General features: G+C 50.7%; 2 protein-coding genes across 3 annotated transcripts in view; one reads left to right on the plus strand and one right to left on the minus strand.

The window, feature by feature from the left end:
• Positions 1–15,586, plus strand: part of dnah3 (dynein axonemal heavy chain 3) — a 52,413-nt gene extending 36,827 nt beyond the window's left edge. Inside the window, exons 45-61 of the mRNA XM_030340918.1 lie at positions 103–246; positions 349–1,015; positions 1,870–2,035; positions 2,446–2,662; positions 2,798–2,980; positions 3,211–3,409; positions 3,488–4,001; positions 4,282–5,909; positions 6,168–6,393; positions 10,672–10,916; positions 11,464–11,580; positions 12,511–12,668; positions 12,792–12,959; positions 13,048–13,190; positions 13,433–13,637; positions 14,321–14,458; positions 14,554–15,586. Coding sequence (XP_030196778.1) covers positions 103–246; positions 349–1,015; positions 1,870–2,035; positions 2,446–2,662; positions 2,798–2,980; positions 3,211–3,409; positions 3,488–4,001; positions 4,282–5,909; positions 6,168–6,393; positions 10,672–10,916; positions 11,464–11,580; positions 12,511–12,668; positions 12,792–12,959; positions 13,048–13,190; positions 13,433–13,637; positions 14,321–14,458; positions 14,554–14,907 — 5,472 coding nt within the window. The 3' untranslated portion in view covers positions 14,908–15,586. The remainder of the gene's footprint in view (positions 1–102; positions 247–348; positions 1,016–1,869; positions 2,036–2,445; positions 2,663–2,797; positions 2,981–3,210; positions 3,410–3,487; positions 4,002–4,281; positions 5,910–6,167; positions 6,394–10,671; positions 10,917–11,463; positions 11,581–12,510; positions 12,669–12,791; positions 12,960–13,047; positions 13,191–13,432; positions 13,638–14,320; positions 14,459–14,553) is intronic.
• Positions 15,587–15,735: 149 nt separating this feature from the next.
• lyrm1 (LYR motif containing 1) lies at positions 15,736–17,094 on the minus strand. 2 transcript variants are annotated; one of them, XM_030340690.1, is made up of 5 exons: positions 16,844–17,094; positions 16,539–16,726; positions 16,381–16,441; positions 16,259–16,290; positions 15,736–16,173 (listed from the first exon to the last, which is right to left on the minus strand). In XM_030340690.1, the coding sequence occupies exons 2-5, from the start codon at positions 16,695–16,697 to the stop codon at positions 16,060–16,062; spliced, it is 366 nt and encodes a 121-aa protein (XP_030196550.1). In that variant the 5' UTR covers positions 16,698–16,726; positions 16,844–17,094; the 3' UTR covers positions 15,736–16,059. The 2 variants fall into 2 exon arrangements, with proteins under 2 accessions (XP_030196550.1, XP_030196551.1); XM_030340691.1 differs by having other exon boundaries at positions 16,962–17,073.
• Positions 17,095–17,347: the final 253 nt, after the last annotated feature.

The raw sequence follows: 17,347 nt of genomic DNA on the forward strand, positions 1-17,347 counted from the left end.
ATTAGTGTTGCTATACTGGGTGCATCAATTGTTTAAACGATTCACATCTTTGGTAAATTCACCTTTAATTTAAGGTGGTTTTGATTTGATTTGTTCTCACAGGAAGGAGACAAGCTGATCCGTCTTTGGATACATGAGGTGTACCGTGTGTTCTACGACCGGCTCATCGACCACCAAGACAGGGAGATGTTCTTCAACATCGTCCAAGACAGAACTTCAAGTTTCTTTAAGCAGACCATCGACAAGGTGATCGATTATCCTGCATCTCTGCACACGCACGACGCGAGTGCACACACATAACAGAACAATAAGGTTTGATCATAAACCTTTTCCATGCCCAATATTCAGCTCTTGGGTCACCTAAGCCTGAACGGTAAAGTGGCAGACGAGGACATCCGCAGTCTGTTCTTCGGCGACTACGGCAAACCTGACGCGGACCCCAAGATCTACGACGAGCTGGGCGACCTGCCAGCCCTTCAGGGGGCGATGGAGTTGTACCTGGACGAGTTCAACAGCTGCAGCAAGGCGCCCATGGCCCTGGTCATGTTCCGGTTCGCCATAGAGCACGTGTCGCGGCTCTGCCGCGTGCTGAAGCAGGACAACGGCCACGCCCTGCTGGTGGGCATCGGGGGCTCAGGCCGGCACAGCGCCACCAAGCTGGCCGCCTTCATCAACGACTACGAGCTGTTCCAGATCGAGCTGACCAAGGGCTACGGCCTGGCGGACTGGCGGGACAGCTTAAAGAAGGTGATGCTGAAGACGGGCGTGGGGGGCCGCCGCCTGGTGTTCCTGTTCGGCGACAGCCAGATGAAGGACGAGGCCATGGTGGAGGACGTGAACATGCTGCTGAACACCAGCGACGTGCCCAACATGTTCCCCGCCGACGAGCGCGCCGACATCATCGACAAGGCGCAGGGCATCGCACGGACGGAGGGCAAGAAGATCGACGCCACCCCTCTCTCCATGTACAACTTCTTCATCGACCGTGTCAGGGCCAACCTGCACATTGTGCTCGGTAGGGTCACGCTCAGGACTTACCCGTGGTTAAGGTTAGGGGTAACCGGTAAGGGTTAGGGCTAACCCATGGTTAGGCTTAGGGCTAACCCATGGTTAAGGTTAGGGCTAACCGGTAAGGGTTAGGGCTAACCCATGGTTATGGTTAGAGCTAACCGGTAAGGGCTAGGGCTAACCCATGGTTAGGCTTAGGGCTAACCCATGGTTACGGTTAGGGCTAACCGGTAAGGGTTAGGGCTAACCCACGGTTAAGGTTAGGGCTAACCGCTAAGGGTTAGGGCTAACCCATGGTTAAGGTTAGGGGTAACTGGTTAGGGTTAACCGGTAAGCTTTAGGGCTAACCAATGGTTAAGGTTAGGGGTAACCGGTAAGGGTTAGGGCTTACTGGTTAGGGTAGGGGCTAATCCATGGTTAAGGTTAGGGGTAACCGGTAAGGGTTAGGGCTAACCGGTTAGGGTTGGGGTTAACCCTTGGTTAGGGTTGGGGCTAACCCTTGGTTAGGGTTGGGGCTAACCCTTGATTAAGTTTTGGGCTAACCCTTGGTTAGGGTTGGGGCTAACCCTTGGTTAGGGTTAGGGCTAACCCTTGGTTAGGGTTGGGGCTAACCCTTGGTTAGGGTTGGGGCTAACCCTTGGTTAGGGTTGGGGCTAACCCTTGGTTAGGGTTGGGGCTAACCCTTGGTTAGGGTTAGGGCTAACCCTTGGTTAGGGTTGGGGCTAACCCTTGGTTAGGGTTGGGGCTAACCCTGGGTTAGGGTTACTGTGCACTCATAAGAGATTCATTCTTGAGCTTCCCTCTAGGACGGTGAATTATTGTGCCTTTGGTAACACACAATCTTTGCTCCAATTTGAAAAGCCATGAGTCCCATCGGTGACTCGTTCAGGAACCGTCTACGGATGTTCCCTTCCCTGATCAACTGCTGCACCATCGACTGGTTCCAGGCCTGGCCCACGGACGCTCTGGAGATGGTGGCCTATAAGTTCTTAGAGGATGTGGAGATGGACGTTGACGTTAGACTGGCGTAAGGCTATAAAACACAACATCCTGTTCATCCGGCCCTCAGTGCCATGGCTCGCAGTCTGCTACACAGAAATAACCCTCCACTTGATACCAGAACTGATCAATCTTAATGGATTAATCAACACAGCCTTGTAATCAATTATCGGATTCTATCTTATGTGCTAGCCCTGTAGAATCAAGAATAACTATTACGTTTTTGGAACATTTTGAATATTTTAACTTTTACTATGTGCCCTCGGTTTCTGTGAGTTTATGGTTTTTTCTTGTCCTGTCTGGTTGTGCTGCAGCAAAGTCCTTTTTTCTATCTATATGTCTCAGTATCTGTATGTGTGTCTGTCTGTCTGTGAGTAAGGGTTAAGCCCAGAGACCACCTCAGACATTGATTTCTTATTGTCTCTCGTTGGGTTTCAGAGTGGTGGAGATGTGCAAGACCTTCCAGACAAGTGTTAGGGACATGTCCGAGATGTACTTCACCAGACTGAGGAGACACAACTACGTGACTCCCACTTCCTACCTGCAGCTCATCCAGACCTTCAAGGCTCTGCTGAACTCCAAGAGGGATGAGGTGCACACCATGAAGAACCGCTACATCATCGGTCTACAGAAGTTGGGCTTTGCGGCCTCTCAGGTGACCTTCCAGGACGTTCTCACCCTTTTCTCAAAAGCTTAATATTCAACATTTTGACCAACATGAGAGATGTTCTCTCTAATCACCTTGAACCAATCGACACTTTGGTTAACCTAACTCTGTTTGGGTCCCCAGGTGACCCTGATGCAGAAGGAGCTGACCGCCTTGCAGCCAGAGCTGATCAAGACCTCAGCGGAGACGGACAAGATGATGGTGCAGATAGAGAAGGAAACGATGGAGGTGGACGCAAAGAAGGAACTGGTTTCTGCGGATGAGAAGGTGGCCAATGACGCAGCCGCAGCAGCCAAAGCCATAAAGGTACTCTATACTCTCGGATAGGACATGGGAATTAATGGTACATGTTTTACAGAGCATTTACTTCTTAGTCATTGTATTGGATAATATTTATTAGATTATTGTTATGTTATCATAGTTTGCCGAGGCAGATGAACTCCCTCGAAGTATAAGGAAGAAAACGTAACAAGTGGGATTAGGGTAAGCGGCCTATGATCAGAGATGGAGGATTTCCTCTCCCTACTACGGTTCAGGACGAGTGCGAGGGAGACCTGGCCGAGGCCATGCCCGCCCTGGAGGCGGCCCTGTCAGCCCTGAACACCCTGAAGCCTGCCGACATCACGGTGGTCAAGTCCATGCAGAACCCCCCCGGACTGGTCAAGCTGGTGATGGAGTCCATCTGCGTCATGAAGGGCATCAAAGCCGAGAGGAGGCCGGATCCCGGTGGCTCAGGTAGGACCTCCAGACGATCCTCAGCCATTGATTAGACCAAGATAATTCTGTTGATCCTTTGACCCTTGTGTGGATCAGGCAAGATGGTCGAGGACTTCTGGGGTCCGTCCAAGAAGCTCCTGGGAGACATGAAGTTTTTGGACCACCTCAAAGCCTACGATAAAGACAACATTCCCGTTGCCTCCATCAAGAAGATCAGAGAGAAGTTCATCGACAACCCAGAGTTTCAGCCGTCCATTATCAAGAACGTGTCGTCCGCCTGCGAGGGCCTCTGCAGCTGGGTGAGGGCCATGGAGGTTTACGAGCGCGTGGCCAAGGTGGTGGCGCCCAAGAAGGCCCGGCTCAGAGCGGCGGAGGACGAGCTGGCCGTCCAGATGGCCACGCTGGCCGTGAAGAGGGCGGAGCTTAAGGAGGTGGAGGACCGCCTGCAGGGCCTCAACCACACCTTCGCCGAGATGAACGGCAAGAAGAAGGACCTGGAGGACAACATCCAGCTGTGCTCCCAGAAGCTGATCCGGGCAGAGAAGCTGATAGGAGGACTGGGAGGAGAGAAGCACCGCTGGACCGAGGCCGCCCGGCTGCTGGGAATCAGGTACTTGTTTTGCTGGGGCCGGATAGGGTTAGGGTTAACCCTAACCCTAACCCTAAAGGATTGGCTGAGGGTTTGATTAGCAGCCCAAAGACTCACAACCCACCTTAGCCAAATAAAAAATGCATAAATGATGGGTCGCTAAAATCCTTTGCTTACCAACACAGCAGTAACACCCTCGCATTGTTTAATGGCAATTAAAATGGCGATGCTGCTGGATTCCCTTTCATTTAGAACATAAGGCAGTTTAGCATTATGGGCAATAAGTGGTGTCCTCCTCCAGATACACCAACCTGACGGGCGATGTCCTGCTGGCCTCCGGCAGCGTGGCGTACCTCGGGGCCTTCACGGTCGACTACCGCATGGAGTGTCAGCAGAACTGGCACGTCCTGTGCAAGGAGAAGAAGATCCCGTGCTCTGAGGATTTCACCCTCGGCAGCACCCTGGGCAACCAGGTGGCCATCAGGGCGTGGCAGATCGCCGGGCTCCCCGTGGACTCCTACTCCACGGACAACGGCATCATCGTGTCCACCTCCCGCCGATGGCCCCTCATGATCGACCCCCAGGGCCAAGCGAACAAGTGGATCAGGAACATGGAGAAGGCCAACCAGCTGGCCGTCATCAAGCTCTCCGACGCTAACTTCATGAGGGTTCTGGAGAACTCTATCCAGTTCGGGACGCCGGTGCTCCTGGAGAACGTGGGAGAGGAGCTGGACGCGGTGCTGGAGCCGCTGTTGATGAAGCAGACCTTCAGACAGCAGGGCGTGGACTACATGAAGCTGGGGGAGAACATCGTGGAGTACTCAAAGAACTTCTTGTTCTACATGACCACTGGGCTGAGGAACCCTCACTACCTCCCCGAGGTGGCCGTCAAAGTCTGCTTGCTCAACTTCATGATCACCCCTCAGGGCTTGGAGGACCAGCTGTTGGGGATCGTGGCGGCCAGAGAGAAACCTGAGTTGGAGGAGAAGAAGAACCAGCTGATCCTGGAGAGCGCGGCCAACAACAAGCAGCTGAAGGCGATCGAGGACCAGATCCTGCAGGTACTCTCCTCCTCAGAGGGGAACATCCTGGAGGACGAGACCGCCATCGAGATCCTGTCCTCCTCGAAGGTCCTGTCGGAGGAGATCTCGGAGAAGCAGAAGATAGCCAGCTTCACCGAGACAGAGATCGACCGGACGCGCATGGGGTACCGTCCCGTAGCCGAGCACTCCTCCACGCTGTTCTTCTGCATCTCGGAGCTGGCCAACATCGAGCCCATGTACCAGTACTCCCTGGGCTGGTTCATCAACCTCTACCAGCAGTCCATCTCCCAGAGCGTCCAGAGCCAGGACCTGAGTGAGAGGATCGCCCACATCGTCCGCCACTTCACACTCAGCATGTACAACAACGTGTGCCGCTCCCTCTTCGAGAAGGACAAGCTGCTCTTCTCCCTGCTCCTCACCGTTGGGCTCATGCAAAGCAAGGGGCGCGTGGACCCCGGGGTCTGGCGCTTCCTCCTGACCGGGGGCGTCGCCCTGGACAACCCTCACCCCAACCCGGCCCCCGAGTGGCTCTCAGACAAATCCTGGTCCGAGATCGTCAGGGCAACCAAGCTGCCTAACCTGGGGGGGTTCTTTGAGCACGTCCGAGACCACCTCCCCCGCTGGAAGGCCGTGTACGACTCGGGGCGGCCCCAGGAGGAGGCGCTGCCTGACCACTGGGGGGCGCTGGCGGGCATGGACCGCCTGCTGATGCTGCGCTGCTTCAGGCCGGACAAGCTAGTGCCGGCCGTGGAGCAGTTCATCGTTGACAACATGGGGCGGGCCTTCACAGAGCCGCCCACCTTCGACCTGGCCGGGAGCTACAGGGACTCGAACTGCTGCTCTCCTCTCATCTTCGTGCTGTCACCAGGATCGGATCCCACTGCAGGTGACTTGCATCACTATTTGCATTTTTCCTTATAATTGTGCGATAAAATGTCTTTTTTCTACCACCATCTTTTTTATTGATATTTGTACATTGGTTGTATTGTTATTGAAATGTAATTACTGAAATCAAATCCATCCATTTCCTTTCCCTGATACATCGTCCTTATCCTGACCGGTTATGGTTGGGGTCATGCTTTGTTGATCTCACCGCTCTACACGATGCCTTCAGACTTCATTTATTCTGCATTCATACCTTCAGGTCTGCTGCAGTTTGCGGAGGACCTTGGGATGGGTGGTAGAAAGACGCAGACCATCTCCCTGGGCCAGGGCCAGGGTCCAATCGCCGCCCGGATGATAGAGCGGGCCCTCACCGAGGGCGTCTGGGTGGTGTTGCAGAACTGCCACCTGGCCACCAGCTGGATGCATGCGCTGGAGAGGATCTGTGTGGAGAACATCACCCCCGAGAATACGCACCCCGACTTCAGGTAGGGGCCCCTAACCCTAACCCTAAACCAGCCCCTAACCCTCACCCCGAGAATACGCATCCCGACTTTAGGTCTGAGCAACACAACACACAGCAACACAACACACAGCAACACAACACAAGGCAACACACAGCAACACAACACACAGCAACACAACACACAGCAACACAACACACAGCAACACACCGTAATTCAACACAAAGCAACACACAGCAGCACAACACACAGCAACACAACACACAGCAACACACAACACAGCAACACACAGCAACACACAGCAACACAACACACAGCAACACAACACACAGAAACGCAACACACAGCAACGCAACACACAACAACACACAGCAACACAACACACAGCAAAACGCAGAAACACAACACACAGCAACACAACACACAGCAACACAGATTGGTCTCCTGGTTGTCCTTTGTGATGTCAGCGTTGCCATGAAGTCCGAACACACACGGGTCTGTGCTAATCGGCAGATTGCGAATGTAGTCGACATAAGTCTGAAAGAAAAAACAATGTGTGTAAGATAAAGAATATCTCAATGGTGTATCTCAGCCGTAGAAGTCGTGGCTGTCCATGCCGGGCTTTATGCCGGAGCAGCCTAGGGCGTCACCGGACAGTACCTGGTGCGGGCCGTGGGGCGGGACATGGTACAGCTCCCCCTCACACAGCCGGTGGCCTGGCTGTGTGATCACATCCCAGCTGTAGAAGATGGAGAGCAGGGACACCAGCAGGCGGCGGTCCTTGTCATCCGTCACTCTGCCTCCGTAGTTACACTCCCCTGAGACCGGGCCGAGCCGGGTGCAGGGACAAGTGTTACGCTGACGGTTTGATCAATATACGGTTACACTAACGGTTTGTACTGTATAGCGTTAGGCTAACGGTTTGTACTGTACAGCGTTAGGCTAACGGTTTGTACTGCATAGCGTTAGGCTAACGGTTTGTACTGTATAGCGTTAGGCTTACGGTTTGTACTGTACAGCGTTAGGCTAACGGTTTGTACTGTATAGCGTTAGGCTAACGGTTTGTACTGTATAGCGTTAGGCTAACGGTTTGTACTGTACAGCGTTAGGCTAACGGTTTGTACTGTATAGCGGTTTGTACTACACAGCAACACAACACACAGCAACACACAGCAACACAACACAAAGCAACACACAGCAACACAACACACAGCAACACACAGCAACACAACACACAGCAACACAACACACAGCAACACACAGCAACACAACACACAGCAACACAACACAAAGCAACACACAGCAACACAACACACAGCAACACACAGTAACACAACACACAGCAACACAACACAAAGCAACACAACACACAGCGACACACAGTAACACAACACACAGCAACACAACACACAGCAACACACAGCAACACAACACACAGCAACACAACACAAAGCAACACACAGCAACACAACACACAGCAACACACAGTAACACAACACACAGCAACACAACACAAAGCAACACAACACACAGCATCACACAGCAACACAACACACAGCAACACACAGTAACACAACACACAGCAACACAACACACAGCAACACACAGTAACACAACACAAAGCAACACAACACAAAGCAACACAACACACAGCAACACACAGTAACACAGCACACAGCAACACAACACACAGCAACACAACACACAGCAACACACAGCAACACAACACACAGCAACACAGCACACAGCAACACAACACACAGCAACACACAGCAACACAACGCAACACACAGCAACACACAACAACACAACACACAGCAACACACAGCAACACACAGCAACACAACACACAGCAACACAACACACAGCACACAGCAACACAACACACAGCAACACACAGCAACACACAGCAACACAACACACAGCAACACAACACACAGCAACACACAGCAACACACAGCAACACAACACACAGCAACACACAGCAACACAACACACAGCAACACACAGCAACACACAGCAACACAACACACAGCAACACAACACACAGCAACACACAGCAACACAACACACAGCAACACAACACACAGCAACACACAGCAACACACAGCAACACAACACACAGCAACACAACACACAGCAACACACAGCAACACAACACACAGCAACACACAGCAACACACAGCAACACAACACACAGCAACACAACACACAGCAACACACAGCAACACTCAGCAACACAACACACAGCAACACAACACACAGCAACACAACACACAGCAACACACAGCAACACAACACACAGCAACACAACACACAGCAACACACAGCAACACAACACACAGCAACACAACACACAGCAACACAACACACAGCAACACACAGCAACACACAGCAACACAACACACAACAATGCAACACACAGCAACACACAGCAACACACAGCAACACAACACACAGCAACACAACACACAGCAACACACAGCAACACAACACACAGCAACACAACACACAGCAACACACAGCAACACACAGCAACACAACACACAGCAACACAACACACAGCAACACACAGCAACACACAGCAACACAACACACAGCAACACAACACACAGCAACACAACACACAGCAACACAACACACAGCAACACACAGCAACACAACACACAGCAACACACAGCAACACACAGCAACACAACACACAGCAACACACAGCAACACAACACACAGCAACACAACACACAGCTACACACAGTAACACAACACACAGCAACACAACACACAGCAACACACAGTAACACAACACACAGCAACACAACACAAAGCAACACAACACACAGCAACACACAGTAACACAACACACAGCAACACAACACACAGCAACACAACACACAGCAACACAACACACAGCAACACACAGCAACACAACACACAGCAACACAACACACAGCAACACACAGCAACACACAGCAACACAACACACAGCAACACAACACACAGCAACACAACACACAGCAACACACAGCAACACAACACACAGCAACACACAGCAACACAACACACAGCAACACAACACACAGCAACGCACGGAAACACAACACACAGCAACACACAGCAACACACAGCAACACACAGCAACACAACACACAGCAACACAACACACAGCAACACACAGCAACACACAGCAACACACAGCAACACACAGCAACACAACACACAGCAACACAACACACAGCAACACAACACACAGCAACACACAGCAACACAACACGCAGCAACACAACACACAGCAACACACAGCAACACACAGCAACACAACACACAGCAACACAACACACAGCAACACACAGCAACACACAGCAACACACAGCAACACACAGCAACACAACACACAGCAACACAACACACAGCAACACAACACACAGCAACACAACACACAGCAACACAACACACAGCAACACACAGCAACACACAGCAACACAACACACAGCAACACAACACACAGCAACACAACACACAGCAACACAACACACAGCAACACACAGCAACACAACACGCAGCAACACAACACACAGCAACACACAGCAACACAACACACAGCAACACACAGCAACACACAGCAACACACAGCAACACACAGCAACACAACACACAGCAACACACAGCAACACAACACACAGCAACACAACACACAGCAACACACAGCAACACAACACACAGCAACACACAGCAACACAACACACAGCAACACACAGCAACACAACACACAGCAACACACAGCAACACAACACACAGCAACACAACACACAGCAACACACAGCAACACACAGCAACACAACACACAGCAACATACAGCAACACACAGCAACACAACACACAGCAACACACAGCAACACAACACACAGCAACACACAGCAACACAACACACAGCAACACACAGCAACATAACACACAGCAACACAACACACAGCAACACAACACACAGCAACACACAGCAACACAACACACAGCAACAACACACACAGCAACACAACACACAGCAACACAACACACAGCAACACACAGCAACACAACACACAGCAACACACAGAAGCAACAAGTAATGGTCCTACTATTTGTTGTTTAGTCTTTGTTGACTTTGATCCAAGCGATTCGTATGCAGGTGTTAATGATGGGTTAGGATTAGGGTTAGGGTTATGGCTAACCCTAACCCTGTTAATGATGTCTAAAGGAAGACCCAGCCGTGAGGACAGAAAGGAGGGGTTATGAATCCAAAATGAATCAGATGATCTCTCCTCTCAGGTTGTGGCTCACCAGTTATCCATCTGACAAGTTCCCGGTCAGCATCCTGCAGAACGGCGTGAAGATGACCAACGAGCCCCCGAAGGGCCTCAGAGCCAACCTGCTGCGCTCCTATTCCAGCCACCCCATCAGCGACCCGGACTTCTTCTGCGGCTCCCAGAAGCAGGAGGTCTGGCAGAAGATGCTCTTCAGTCTGAGCTTCTTCCACGCTCTGGTCCAGGAGAGGAGGAACTTTGGACCACTGGGTGAGGTTAGGGTTAGGGTTAGGGTGGGGTTAGGGCGGGGTTAGGGTGGGGTGAGGGTTAGGGTTAGGGTGGGGTGAGGGTTAGGGTGGGGTTAGGGTGGGGTGAGGGTTAGGGTGGGGTTAGGGTGGGGTGAGGGTTAGGGTGAGGGTTAGGGTTGGGGTTGGGGTTAGGGTTAGGGTTAGGGTGGGGTTAGGGTGGGGTGAGGGTTAGGGTTGGGGTTGGGGTTAGGGTTAGGGTTAGGGTGGGGTGAGGGTTAGGGTGAGGGTTGGGGTTGGGGTTGGGGTTAGGGTTAGGGTTAGGGTGGGGTTGGGGTGAGGGTTAGGGTTAGGGTTGAATGAAAGTCATAGCGTCGACGCTTTCATCAAAGGCGTCTGGCAGTACCTTGAGCAAAGGCGTTCTTAGCCTACTGAGCACCAGTGGAAGTCAAACCCTCAACCTGGCGTTGTTAATGCCTTGCTCTGCCAGCTGAGCCTGCCAAGACCAAATGGACCAATGTAAGGTTTGTCTCTTAGCGTGTGCACTGATGGTTGACGTGTTTTGGCCTTAGGATGGAACATCCCCTACGAGTTCAACGAGTCGGACCTGAGGATAAGCATGAGGCAGCTCAAGATGTTCCTGGAGGAGTATGAGGAGGTGCCTCTGGAGGCCCTCACCTACTTGACGGGTGAGAGACCGTCTGTAGACGCTGCTCCTCAACTAACTAAGCCATCTAACCGATCCAACCCTAGATCCTTATCCTGTGATTAATGGATCAATTACCTATGAGATATAGATGAAAGCGAATGAGTGTCCTGCACAAGTTGATAATTATAATTGTGATATTATATTTGTTAGCTTTACCGGAAAAGCAACCAATAAAAGCTATACAGTATAAACCGTTAGCCTAACGCTATACAGTACAAACCGTTAGCCTAACGCTATACAGTACAAACCGTTAATCTAACGCTATACAGTACAAACCGTTAGCCTAACGCTATACAGTACAAACCGGTAGCCTAACGCTATACAGTAACAACCTTTAGCCTAACGCTACACAGTACAAACCGTTAGCCTAACGCTATACAGTACAAACCGTTAGCCTAACGCTATACAGTACAAACCGTTAGCCTAACGCTATACAGTACAAACCGTTAGCCTAACGCTATACAGTACAAACCGTTAGCCTAACGCTATACAGTACAAACCGTTAGCCTAACGCTACACAGTACAAACCGTTAGCCTAACGCTATACAGTACAAACCGTTAGCCTAACGCTATGCAGTACAAACCGCTAGCCTAACGCTATACAGTACAAACCGTTAGCCTAACGCTATACAGTACAAACCGTTATCCTAACGCTATACAGTACAAACCGTTAGCCTAACGCTATACAGTACAAACCGTTAGCCTAACGCTGTACAGTACAAACCGTTAGCCTAACGCTATACAGTACAAACCGTTAGCCTAACGCTATACAGTACAAACCGTTAGCCTAACGCTGTACAGTACAAACCGTTAGCCTAACGCTATACAGTACAAACCGTTAGTGTAACCGTATATTGATCAAACCGTCAGCGTAACACTTGTCCCTGCACCCGGCTCGGCCCGGTCTCAGGGGAGTGTAACTACGGAGGCAGAGTGACGGATGACAAGGACCGCCGCCTGCTGGTGTCCCTGCTCTCCATCTTCTACAGCTGGGATGTGATCACACAGCCAGGCCACCGGCTGTGTGAGGGGGAGCTGTACCATGTCCCGCCCCACGGCCCGCACCAGGTACTGTCCGGTGACGCCCTAGGCTGCTCCGGCATAAAGCCCGGCATGGACAGCCACGACTTCTACGGCTGAGATACACCATTGAGATATTCTTTATCTTACACACATTGTTTTTTCTTTCAGACTTATGTCGACTACATTCGCAATCTGCCGATTAGCACAGACCCGTGTGTGTTCGGACTTCATGGCAACGCTGACATCACAAAGGACAACCAGGAGACCAATCAGCTGCTGGATGGAGTGCTGCTGACTCTGCCCAGACAGTCTGGGGGCGGGGCCAAGTCCCCCCAGGTGAGCAGGCTCACCTGGCTCACCACAGACTTCACTAAGCCTTTTGTCTCGCCCTGCCCCATCACCTCTGATGTCTCTGATGCTCCAGGAGCTGGTGGACGAGCTGGCGGAGGACATCCTGTCCAAACTGCCGGCGGACTTTGACATGCAGATGGTGGTGGAGAAGTACCCGGTGCGGTACGAGGAGTCGATGAACACGGTGCTGAGGCAGGAGCTCATTCGCTTCAACAGGTCCGTTCACCAGGGTTAAGACATCTGCTCTTTAGGCGCCTTGCTCAGAGATGCTTCCACGTACAAATGTGCTGATTGGGGATCAAACCCAGAACCTTTTTGGGATGGCAGGGACCATGTACAGAACAGGTTCTATACCAGAGTTAGCTGAATAGCTCATTTGTATCTGTGGTCCATAACTTAGTTTTCTATTCAATACGCTCATCGTTATAAGACTGTTGTGACTCATCTGATGGTTCCAGGCTGACTCAGGTGGTGCGTCAGAGTCTGATCAACACCTGCAAGGCTCTGAAGGGGCAGGTGGTGATGTCTGCGGAGCTGGAGGGGGTCTTCAACAGCATGCTGGTGGGCAAGGTGCCCGCCTCGTGGGCCGCCAAGTCCTACCCGTCCCTCAAGCCCCTGGGCAGCTATGTGGCCGACCTGCTGGCCAGGCTGGCCTTCCTACAGGTCAGGGGTTTCAACGAGAGGCAGGCCTACGGCCTGATCCTCCTCTGTATAGGAGGAGTTCGGCATAAGCCTTGTGGCATGTGACGGCGGAGGTCTTAAGGGCCACTCACACTAGGGCCGTTTGCCTGTTCCGTGCTGCAGGAAGATTCAGCACGATTTCCCCCCTCCCCACTCCCCCCGCTGGCCCGTGGTCACACTGCTCCCAAAGGCCGTAGCCTGGGCACGATTGCTCCTTCATACATACGTCATAATACGATAAATACGTCCTCAACAAGCGTGGTGTCCAGCTGCGACTGAATGCTGTCGTCGGCCCAAATTTCAAGTAAACAACTCGACTTCACTATTGCACCAACGTAAACCCACTCGTGAACCGCTTGCCGCCATTGTTTTAAAACGATAGTTGTGGGGAAGAAGGGCATGGACCTATAAAGAAAGAAGGGTCGTGCAAGGACTACGTCATCCAGCTCACGTTGCGTATCCGCGCGTGTGCGCGTGTCATCTCATTAGCATCTGGACTTTGGCCACGGCACACCTCTCCCAAGTGTGCCGTGGCCAAGGGGCTGTTCTGTGCTGGAATACGGGATGGCCGTTGGTCAAACTAGCCAAACTTTCTAGACTTTAGTATGCAAATGAGCTAGTGTGAGTGGCCCCTAAATGTTAGTCTGTACGTTTGGGTTTGGCAGGGTTGGATAGCCGATGGCCCCCCTTCAGTCTTCTGGCTCTCTGGCTTCTACTTCACCCAATCTTTCCTCACCGGAGTAGCGCAGAACTACGCCAGGAAGAACACCATCCCCATAGACTTTGTCGGCTTTGAATTTGAGGCAAGTGTGGAAAAGCCACGACTCTCAACCCTTTCACACGTAAACCCAGCCATCATTTTCAAAGAGGAGAGGTTCAACAAGCTTAATGTTTCCAGGTGACCCGAAACGAGACCAACACCGACCAGAAGCCGGACGACGGGGCCTACGTACGCGGGCTCTACATGGAGGGGGCTTGCTGGGACCGGCACCTGATGGTGATCGGAGAGTCCCTCCCGAAGATCCTGTTCGACCCTCTGCCCGTCATCTGGCTCCGGCCCGGGGAGATGTCCGGGTTCAAGCATGAGAACGTCTACGTGTGTCCCGTGTACAAGACCAGCGCACGCCGCGGGACCCTGTCCACCACCGGCCACTCCACCAACTACGTGCTGCCCATCGAGCTGCCGTCGGACCGGGCCCAGAACCACTGGGTGAACCGGGGGGTGGCCTGCCTCTGCCAGCTGGACGACTGAGCAAAACCATCTCGGATTGGACGGAAGAGTTCTGAGAGCCATAGGACCGAGGAAATGTATCCATGTTTACAATATCGATGGAGTAGTCGATTGCTACATATACTGGAGAAGAAAATATTTTTAACGAAAATGACCTTAAGTACAAGTCTTAGCTCCTTGTACTTCATTTGTAATTCTTTATTTTACTACACTACATTCCAAAGCAAACATGTATTTTCTCTGTACAGATTAAAGTTAGGATGTAAAAGTTATTCTTTATAGTTCAGTGTGGCTGATGAAAAGAGGCTCAGGTTCACTGCACCATGCTAATGGGTGACCCTACTGGGAGATCAGGGTGATTAGTGAGGCTAACCTAACCCTACTGGGAGGTCAGGGTGATTAGTGAGGCTAACCTAACCCTAACCCTACTGGGAGGTCAGGGTGATTAGTGAGGCTAACCTAACCCTACTGGGAGGTCAGGGTGATTAGTGAGGCTAACCTAACCCTACTGGGAGGTCAGGGTGATTAGTGAGGCTAACCTAACCCTACTGGGAGGTCAGGGTGATTAGTGAGGCTAACCTAACCCTAACCCTACTGGGAAGTCAGGGTGATTAGTTAGGCTAACCTAACCCTACTGGGAGGTCAGGGTGATTAGTGAGGCTAACCTAACCCTACTGGGAGGTCAGGGGGATGAATCGCTGTCATCTTTTAGACTACACTTTAATGAATGAAATGTTTAATGGCCAGCTTCTAGGGTCTCGTGGGCTAAAGATTGGAAACTGGTAAAATGCACCAAACAACTATTTTAGGAGCTCTGCTAGGTTTTTAGTTAAGTATTGGACATTTAGTATTTTCTTATCTCTTTATTATAAACAAATAAATAAATGGCCAAATACAATGTGATGCTTTTCACATAACAATATAGACAGCTTTACTATAAATAAGGTGATAAGATATATACACACACACACGATAAACAATGTCACAGAACACAAATGAAAACATTTTGCAGTTCCTTTGAGTGTAGCCTGTGCTTTAACCGTAACACTTAAGTAACCTTTGCTCTCTGCAGCAGAGCTTATATTATATTTTTAAATGGCTGGAGAAGTGGTCTTCCCCTGACCCATGGCATGTGACCTCTGTAACATGACCGCCGTCGGGCTCCGGTGAGACTCAGGTGTCGTCCTGTGACTGCAGGTAGACTGGCTTGGCCTGTCTCCGCAGACGTTGCTGCCCGAGCAGCCTCCTGCCCTTCTGTGTGGCCAGGCCCATCGGCGGGAGGTACGACTGCAATTAGAATAGATTTAAAAAGGGTACATTGTCAGCTGACAGCAATGTGGTCTTTGTGAATACAGAACATGTTTGTACTTACTGCTCTTGGAAATGGATTCCTGTAGTGTAGACCTGTCAAAAGAAGGACATCTTTATGTGACATTATGACATATTGAAACATAAAAGTACTTGGACTAGTAACCAAAGCATTCGATTTCGTACCCATTTCTATCCTTGCTTCACACTCGTCTATGCACCTCTTGACGGATTCTTGATCTGTTAACTTAAGAAAAAAAAAGGATAATGTCACGAAGATTTCCCATATGGGGACAACAAGTGGCAAGGCATTTTCACCATCACAAAAACATTAATTTGAATACCTTTTGGTTTTGTCTGAATAAGCTGCGGGCTTCCAGGACAATGTAATTTCTCTCAGCCTCTGTGTCTTGTTTAACACCTGACTGGGCCTGCCAGTTTCGGGCAATTCGAAACAACCTCGAATAAAGAGACAGCACCTTGTTCCTAGTAGCAGCAGTCATTGGAACAAGTATGGATCCTTGAATACGACCTGCAAGTGACATAACAGGAATAACAGTCCTGAATTGTTGACCAAACATGAAATGAATTAGCATTAGTCTCGTTCATGCCGGTACAAAGCTTACATCGACGGTTTTTCATTACCAACCTTTAAGCTTGAGGTCATATTACGGATAGCATGTCAGAATATTTATTTCGATCCTGCTCGTGTTTATCATTTTGAACATCAGTTTGGAAAGAGTTCGGGTTTCCAGCTCTTCATCTACCTGTTAAGTTTGAAGGACCATGAATGTGTTGGAACAACAACTTTACAGGACGGGTTTGTCGCCCGATAATGACGTGTCCCTGCTGAGCGCATCATAGTATGATATAACTTTTTGTTTTACATGTGATCGATGGAGATCAATAAAACGTAATGTCATTTTCCATGCAGGTAATGGGACACTATTGCAGCAGGAAAAGTTATAAAATGGATGATAGAAAAAGAATTGCGGTCAAGCCAGCAGACACCTCGAGAACAACGGTAAAGCCAGCCGACCCAGTTTTCCGCTGTACGTGTATATACTAGCCATTACGGTAATATCGTCTCCAAACTGGTTTCAAAAATGTTTTTTTTAAACCAGTTCTGAGACGCTATTACCGTAATGGCTAG

Source organism: Gadus morhua, chromosome 18 (genome assembly GCF_902167405.1).
Source record: "Gadus morhua chromosome 18, gadMor3.0, whole genome shotgun sequence".
NCBI classification, from domain to species: domain Eukaryota; kingdom Metazoa; phylum Chordata; class Actinopteri; order Gadiformes; family Gadidae; genus Gadus; species Gadus morhua.

Bases quoted from the DNA above. Each gene is read 5' to 3' on its own strand.
- lyrm1 (XM_030340690.1), bottom strand. From the start codon at position 16,697: ATGACTGCTGCTACTAGGAACAAGGTGCTGTCTCTTTATTCGAGGTTG. The intron at 16,291-16,380 runs GTACGAAATCGA...TTCTTTTGACAG, and splicing joins TGAAGCAAGGATAGAAATGG to GTCTACACTACAGGAATCCA. The intron at 16,174-16,258 runs GTAAGTACAAAC...TTCTAATTGCAG, and splicing joins GGAATCCATTTCCAAGAGCA to TCGTACCTCCCGCCGATGGG.